Source organism: Cyprinus carpio, chromosome B3 (genome assembly GCF_018340385.1).
Source record: "Cyprinus carpio isolate SPL01 chromosome B3, ASM1834038v1, whole genome shotgun sequence".
In the NCBI taxonomy this organism is placed as follows: Eukaryota; Metazoa; Chordata; class Actinopteri; order Cypriniformes; family Cyprinidae; genus Cyprinus; species Cyprinus carpio.
This window is the reverse complement of record NC_056599.1, coordinates 30443543-30452526: the sequence shown is the minus strand read 5'-3', so window position 1 is coordinate 30452526 and position 8984 is coordinate 30443543. Positions and strand designations below refer to the sequence as shown.

The 8984-nt window shown below is 36.4% G+C and overlaps 1 protein-coding gene across 1 annotated transcript; it reads left to right on the top strand.

Annotated features, from left to right (window-relative positions):
• The first annotated feature begins 4218 nt into the window (after positions 1–4218).
• On the top strand, positions 4219–8119 carry hoxb10a (homeobox B10a). The gene is made up of 2 exons (XM_019093460.2): positions 4219–5511; positions 6703–8119. The coding sequence occupies exons 1-2, from the start codon at positions 4941–4943 to the stop codon at positions 6972–6974; spliced, it is 843 nt and encodes a 280-aa protein (XP_018949005.1). The 5' UTR covers positions 4219–4940; the 3' UTR covers positions 6975–8119.
• The last annotated feature ends 865 nt before the right edge of the window (positions 8120–8984 follow it).

Genomic DNA, 8984 nt, shown 5'->3' with positions numbered 1-8984 from the left:
GCACATTGTTTGTAGTTTACTGGAAGATTTAATATTTAATCTGATCATCCACAACCAGTCCCTTACATTACAATTACATTGTAAGAATAACAATAATATGAGTTAAAAAGAACAGTATCTGGTCAAGAGCTTAACACATGAGTGATGGGGTCAAGGGAATGTCCGCACTGGTCACAGGTGGCGCTAATATGGAGCAGAGTTTAGTTCCTCTTTGGCATATGGATATGGTCTGTAGCTTCCTAAATCATAAATGTTCGTATCCAGCAGAGAGGGAGGCTCTCAGTGCATTATTCCCGCTTGTGTCAATAGAGGGTATTGACTGGCTTAATGCTTGTTTCCCACAACTTATTTAGCACCATTCAGTTATTTGGCAGCAACTCAGAGTGGTATGAATATGTTATTGTTTTATTCTACGCAACAGTGTACCCAAATAGAAAGAAACAGAATAAGATGTGTTTACTGTCTTCAGACATCCTGTTTGTTTTTCTTGGAAAATTCTAGTCGTTTTAGTTCAGCGTCATGTTCACATAATATAGTTTACAAATGAATCTGGTTTTAACTTTTGTTTGGTTATTGATTATTCATAATCTTGTTTGATGTTAATCACTGGGTTTCACATTTCTTTAATGCACCATGACACACAAGCACTATCTTTAACGTTTTTCTTTCTGTTTATACTTATATTGTTTATGCACATTTTATTCATAAAAAATAATAATAATAAATAAAATACAAATCTTTGCCTTTTCTCTGTGATTACGCTGCCTCCTACTGGCAAAATAAACCAATAGTAGTACGCTCTGGAGGTGAACAATCGTAGGATGAAATGAAACACAAGGTATCGTAAACCAATAGTGCAAGGTAACTGTTTTTCCTGACTCCAAAGGTCAAAAAGATTAGCAGATAAAAATGGTATGATGTATGAGAAACACATTTAGGGAACGCCTTATTCTGCAGTGCATGAATTACTCATTTGAAATTCACAGACATCTCTTGAGTAACATTATTATTGTATTACACTATTCACTATTGCATTTGTTTCATTGCTTAGTTAAAAATAGCCCACTTCGACTGTAATCAATATAAACAACAACAACAACATATATACGTTCTCTCTCTCTTTGCAATAAATTACATAATGTTAATGTGAACGTATGTTTATTTAGAAAAAGCCTCGGCTTTTTGAATTGTCTTTTTACATAATAATGTAGTTCTTAGGCGTCTGTGCACTAATTTCAAACTGCAAAAATGTTTTTAAAATCCCCCGGACATTTTAATATAGCTGACCCAATGTTACAGGCAATCCTCTCATGAAGCTCAGTTATTTTACAAAAAATAGGTTTTAAATACTTCACTGAAGACAACAGGACGTACATCTGACTTTCATAGCTGAAAACATGCTGCTCTGATCAGATATGTAGCTTAATCAACGCTATCTCACGACCAATTCGTACGTATTTTACGAGGTGGCTAATTGCGTTTTGTACGGAACCTCACTCGTACGATTTCATACGATTTGCCTAGACCCCAGTGACGGGTAGGTTTTAGGGGCGGGGTTTGGTGTAGGTAATTCGTACAAATTCATACGAATGTGCAACTCGTAACATACGTACGATTTGGCAAAAAATCGTATGAATTTGTACGAGTGTGGTCGTACGTATTCGTACGAATTAGCCACCTCGTAAAATATGTACTAACACCCCCAAGATATTCATGGCTTAATGCATTTGAACTTGTAATTGCTTGCAGAACTGCCATGGATCCTTGCACAGTTGCAGGTCTGTCTCACCGCCAAGATATTCATACGCATCTTTTGAGAATTACATGCAAAGCATTAATGGTGCGCGTTTTGTGCACAGATGTTACTGAAATTATGTATTTTGTGATTTACATTAACAGATCCTTCCTCGCATAGCCAATTCCCGTGTGGCGCACGTTTTTAAGACTCAAACCCGTTTGTCTTGTGAGTAACGGCTGACGGAACCAGTTGCCGGCGAGATTTATTTATTCACAACAGACGCTTTTATACGTGCAACTTATGCACTCAGGTGCAGGTTATATTAAAAGACAACAATGCTACAAAAAAATGATGCATGCTTTAGAAGTTCAACATCTAGACCTCTAGTCTAGGTTACTCCAGTCAGCACACACAGCATTTGCATTTGTTGAAAAAATAAACTAAAAAAAAAAAAAAAAATTATAAACTAAAATTATTTTGTATATTCCTGTTGATCTTTCCTATTCTCGCTACACCTTAAACAATTTCTGCAGACTAGAACAGCCTATGGAAAGAAGCTGTTAATTATTCAACCACAATCTTGAACTTTAAGAGAAAAACAGAATTAGCTCACTCCCCTCTCCTCTCCACACCAGACACATGCTTTTTAGAGACGGCTTGGCAGTAAAACTTTACAGCAAATGGAGTGGTTTTGTTGTCATGGCTACAGTTATACGAGTTTGACCGAAGATCCTCTCACCATTTGGAAGGGGCCAGCGATTCTGTTTGTGATTATAAAACTGGAATGTGTAGAATATAGGAAAATTCGATCAGGGTTCCTTTTCTTTCTGGCTATTTGCAAGAGAAAAGGAGTCGAGGATGAAAGGCTCACGGTATCTGGGATGTTCTTAAAATGCGTTAGGCATGTCCGTCAGAAAATGTTAAATAGTTTTAGTGCAGCAAGCCAGACAAAAAGTAAACAATTGCTCGAGACAGGTGATGTCAACGTCAAATCTTTACAGCAATCATCCATGAGACGTCGAAGGCCAAAGGCCTCCTCGCGCCGAAGCTATTTGGATTTATGCAAACTTATTCAATTTTTCCAGTTTTTATTTCAGTTGTGAAAGAGGGTCGGCTGGAGAACAATGTAAGTGTATATTACATTTATACACGCACTATTTGTAGTTTGTTTATTAGGCGATAACCATATGGTTTATCCAGGTTATCATGTGATTAAGATTGTGAGCATACTCTTCTGTGAATGTACCTTTTTAACTAAAAACATTTGGCAATGTAAAAAAAATATGACGATATGTCAGTGTTAGACATTTGGGACAAATGTTAATTGTATCATATTCATCGTCGATTTTAATTTTTTTTTTTTTTTTAAGATTTGTTATAAACTATTTACTTGAATTATATTTTTTGCACTTGAACAATTACAAAATAAGGCACTACTTTACAATCTCGGGAAATGAAGATAGCAGAATATTGTAGTAGGCTATGTAAGCTAAAAAAAAAAAAAAAAAAACTCATTTACACCCAGCATGTTTGCTTCAGAGAATATTAAGTTATTTATTTTGATTTTAAAAGCTGGACACTGAGCTCGCATTACATTTATCAGAAAAACGGGTTTCGCCCATCCCGAAACTATAATGACATGTTTATTTTGTCGTCTAATAGTGGATTATGTCAAAAGCAAATAACTAATTTGGTCACAAAAACCCAGTCCTGCAGTTGAGGAAACACGTGGTTTGGCCCTGAGGTTCACGTGCTTGTATTGATAAAAGCTGCTATTAAATGCGCAACGTAGTCCAGGCCGATAAATTCGCAATGGTGCAGGCTTCGACTTTCGTAAAGTTTTTAACAAATGTAACATTTGTGGATTTGTGGCTTGATATTAATTTTATTTACGATGCGTCAAAATAATTGTTTGTTGTGTATCAACATTGTTTTTATTAGGCCTACCTAAAATAAGATAGGTTAAGAAAGTCTTTGAACGTCTTTTAATCTTAAAATCAACAAATCTCCAAATAAACAACTCAACATATATAAACAAAAAATTAATTTAACATGGTTCATCTACAGAATCTACTGAAAATTAGGACAAGCCCATCTTTCTAAAACATTTTATTGAAGATAAGTTTTTACAGAGTGTTTGCTATACTCCGTTAAAAAATGTTGTGGTCTCACTCCTATCTTGTTTTTCTGAAACAAAACATAGGCTACTACTCACTAAAACCTTTTTATTGATAGCTTTGAAATATTTGACCCAAGCTAAATGTTACCCAAAATAGGTTGCAATTTTACTTACGCACAGAATCCGTTTTGTTCCTCTTATATATAAAATATAAGAAAATACAATAACATAACACTGATAATAATAAACCCCGGTTAAAAGCATACCATAGCTGCAGTTATGAAATAAAATAAATTAAATCATTATTGACAGCATCTATTATAATAAAATGAGAACTATGTTATTATTATTATTAAATAGCGGCAGCTTATAAATTCATTTGTATACTGTGAATAAAACTATTTCGTCAATTTAATTATGTGTGTTGCTTATTTTATTAGTCTTTTTGTTGTTGTTGTTGTTGTTAATATTTTTGGCTAAGTAGCCTATTTATTACCAGTATTTTGATTGACCTAATTCGCAAAGACAGTGCTAAACTTTAATTCACCTTAACTATAATTTATTACTATCATTTTTAAATCTTCAAATAATCAGTACGATTAATACGACTGTCTTCATGGGCTTTTATTCAGACATTTCCCTAAAATCTGATATAGCATTAACTAAAAAAAAAAAAAAAAAAAAAAAAAATCACAATGATTTGGGATGAAAGCTTGATGGAGCACTTGAATTAAGCAGTTCTGCAAGGGGAGGAGCTTGCCCGTGAACCCAAGTCTCTACTGAGCTCTCAGCAGAAGGAAAGTACATGCGCCATACTGTTTGAAAATCCAATAGTAAGGACACTGTTGCCTTGGCCCAAAATATGCTCCAGCAATGTCATTCTCCGACAAATTCTCTGCGGTGATTGTCACACTGTCTGAAGGGAAATCTTTCGATAGCCCAAGTCTAAAGGATACTTTGCGTTGGGGCGAACGGAGGCTTACGTCCTATCCTGGACTTCCAAGTCCAAAATAGCGGGACCACCCCAGCGTATTCGAACGCGCTCCAGACAGTAAAACAGATTCAGAAATTCCCCGGTAAGCCATGGCTCTGCCGCGTCACCAGTTTCTCCATGGAGCTGTGAACTGGGATGGAGCGCACTTGAGTCCTGTCCAGATTTCTCATGTCAGCACGTGCCCCATCAGCGCTTCAGGTCGAAAAGAGGACCCCTTCTATTTTTCTCTGGACCCAACAGGGCAAGCCAGACAGCCTCTCGACATCTCCGCCTTCAGCAGATTCATGACAGATATGGGCACTCTGAACGGCACTGACAACCATCGTCCAGAACCGTCTTTTTACTCCGGACACAAACTCCTATCACTCAATACCGACACGGATCCAGAGAGTCCGTCGCACTCTTCCCACTCAGACTGCCAACAGTTGCACAGTCTGTCTTTCTCCGCGCCTTCCTGTTCAGAAACTGACAATAAGACCTATACGCATTATTTAACGATGGAAAGCACTAAATACCCAAGCCAGTGGAGTGAAAGCAGAACTAACGGGAGCATCATCACCACACTGAGCATCAGTCAGAGAAGTAGAGACGACACAGAGCCAAATAATCTCCAGACAGACTTTACCGGGAGCGATAAAACTCACAGAAAGGGAACGCAAGGTGGGTAAACAAGGTTAAAAGAGACAGCAGTGGGTAAAGCAAGCCCATCAAGATTTTATTTTTTTCCATTTCCGAAAGCAATTGAAGGGTGTAGCCACTAAGACACAAAGAGAGCCAGGGCTTGAAAATGAATTTATTGCACCGAATTGCCCCAGACAGACTAAATTGCACGTCGTTTCTCAGAACATCAAAACAGCGGAAGGATCCATTGTCAACTGGAAACCTTAGTGTGGGCCAGGTGTGGCATTGCTTTAGGACAGTTTTTATTCATGTGAAACGAAGAAAGTCTGAACCGGCGGGTTGGTATAATTACACACTTCGTGTGTATGAGCTATTGAGGCCAGGCCTATAATGTAAAGATAAACCAACGTTAGCAGATTCAGAACAGCCATGTAAAAAAATAAATAAATAATAATAATAAAAACATGTCTCCTATATGATATATATATATATATATATATATATATATATATAAAATCCTAGTATTTTTTAGACCAATACACTCGTTTTAAGGACTCTAATAAACGTGGCAGAGGCCTACAGTTTCTAAAAGGTGTGTGTGTAATTGGTTTGTCATTTTCCCTAAATAGTCGAGCTATATCTTGAATATTCACTTATGTATTTTATTTGTTTAGCCCGAAATGTGCAGTAGGCTACTTTTAAGTCATTTTTTTATTATGCTAAACCTATAAAAAAAAAAAAAAAAAAAAAAAAAAATTAAGAACGATTGAAAGTTGCATTATAAATTAGAACACTTTAAATGTGACAAGTAAAGCCCTTTCAGCCTCTGGAATGTGAGGGCCAATACTTTTTCTTTTTTCTTTTTTTTCTCCCTTGTTGTTGTTCTTTTTTCTTTTTCTTTTCTTGCCTTCGTCCATTTTATGAACTAGTTATTGGCAAAATATATTTGGTTAAATTCGCTTTAGTTAAGATAATATTGGAATGAGCTTCAAAATGTTTATGCACTTCATATCATGCATTGTTCTCTCCCTTTCTCCTCATTTTTTTCTCCTTTCTCCCCCTCTCGCCGACTAACACAGACACAGTGCGTAGTCTGTGCTGACATTATTTCCTGTCATAAAATGTCGGACACAGCCAGGTAATGGCCGCGAGCGTCAAGCTCAGTGGCTATATGCTCACTGTGAAGGGCGACTGTATAATAGCCTTGTCTCTCTTTCTCTCTTTATCTGGACGTGACTTTAGAAAACGCTGCAAATGGCTGGCTGTCGGCGAAAGCGGGAAGGAAGAAGCGATGTCCTTACAGCAAACACCAAATCTTAGAGCTGGAAAAAGAGTTCCTATTCAACATGTACCTGACTCGCGAGCGCCGCCTGGAGATTAGCCGGAGCATACATCTCACCGACCGCCAGGTTAAGATTTGGTTTCAGAATCGCAGGATGAAGTTGAAAAAAATGACTCGAGAGCTCCAGACAAGGGACCCTGGCACAAGTTTCACTGTCTAGTTTGCTATGCAAGACGGTTAAAATACCGAACTCAGCGCACATTTCATTGCAGCTATCACCCGGTGCAAGTGGATAGATGCAACTGCTGCTTCTGATGGATTAACGGGAGGAAACGATCAGTCAAATCTTACTACGGTGTTTAACAATATGTGTTCTATAAGGCACATGTTAGGGAGATAAATTTAATCCCTTGTATGAGGATGAACAAAAAATTGTAACGAAATAAGAAGACACGTTTTTGGCTATTCGATGTAAGCTTGTCGCATTCACACAAGGCCCATGGACAATGTTTACTGATGTCGTTTAAGTTCTGGTCAACTTTTCAGCGACCTAATATTTTGTAATTTTCGATCTTTGAACAATGTTTTCCCATTAGCCTACGAGGACGATTTTTGTTACAGGTTATGTTACAGCGGTTGTTTTGGGGAGCATAGCAGGCTATTTATATGTTAACTAGGCCTGTGTGCGGACACTCCCGAATAAAAAAAAATCATAAAAGGGAATCCATAATCAGAGGAGCAGTTACATAAAGCACAGGTACTTTTGTTTTGTTTTAAATGTTGTTTTTTGTCTTGTCGTTATGTAGGCTGGAGTGAAAAGGCACAGTTTTTTTTCTTCTGCTGAAGCATGGTTGAATGTATACCTTAAACTGTGATATTTAAAAGTTTCTGTTTTGAAAAAAACTGCATTTTTAAATAAAAGATTGCACTTCGTGACCATAAAACGTTTATTCAGTAGAAAGCACGGTGGTCACTTTGAAAATGACCTTATCGGCAGTGTTCTAATTTAGAAGGCCTATTGTGACAAGGCGTTTTGAAAAATAAATAGACCTATAATGTTTCAAAACTGAATTTATAATAAGCTTTAAATTTTAAATTGGGCCTACTTATTTTTTTTATTTTTTGTTTCAATACAATTCAAGAATTCAATCCATGACAACCTATAGCTAGGAGACGAAGAACATGGCATTATTTAGTCTTAAAGCTTTCTTTAGTCTTACAATTAAAGGGGAAGGCATTTGGTATTTGTAGCAATTCCAAAACTTGAATTGCGGTTTTGAGTTGATTGTGAAACTTTATTAATAGATGTATGAACAGATTTTGTATACTTGATTTTGGTTGTAGAATAAATTGTGTTAAAAAATACATTTGAGTTTAATTTGAACACAACTTTTTGAAGTTCCATTTTATTAATATAATGTATGGAGTCGTTGTCTTAACACTAAGTCCAAAAGAAAATAAAATGTATTTTTTTTATTTATTTATTTATTTTTTTTTTTATTTTATTAATTTATTAGGCTAGCCCACACAATTTTTAACCAGATATATATGTTGCAAAACAAATAACGTAAGTGCATCAAAAACGCTAATTATATTGTCCCTGGAAGTAATTTCTTGTAAATTCAAATGGAGCTATTTGAATTTTAGAAGTTAAGGTGAAGTTACATTCACCCATCTGGATTCATTTTACGTTCTGCTAATACCTCAGGTTTGCATTACTATATTTCAATGGCCGAGAAATATTGTGAGCGCTTTCTTGAGTATCTTAAATATATGCACTAAGAATATAATGGTAAAGCATGTGAACGTTATGGATGTTTGAAACTTTTGTATGTTAATTTGCACTGTGAAGGATTTTTATTATTAAATTTGTATTGTGTTGTGAGATGTGCTATGTTTTTGTAGGTTTCATGAAGGTGAAACGTTTACTTTTTTCCGTTCTGTCCGAGATTTTTCGGCGCGTAAGAAATAATTCTGAACATATGCTGATGTTACTTGACTTGTTACAGTTCCTCCTCTTTTGTCTAAGCGAGTCTTTGCCTTGGTGAACCGCCATGTTGAGATGGGACAATCCCCAACGTCATTGGCCAGGCAGGGGCCTCTTTTTATAACAGGGGGCAATAGACCCTTTTATTGCCGACAGTCTGGAGAGAACCGGACATGCTTGTGAACTTAAATTACTTTATTTCAAGCAACGTCTTTAAACAATTCTCGCTATCTCCTTTCCCCG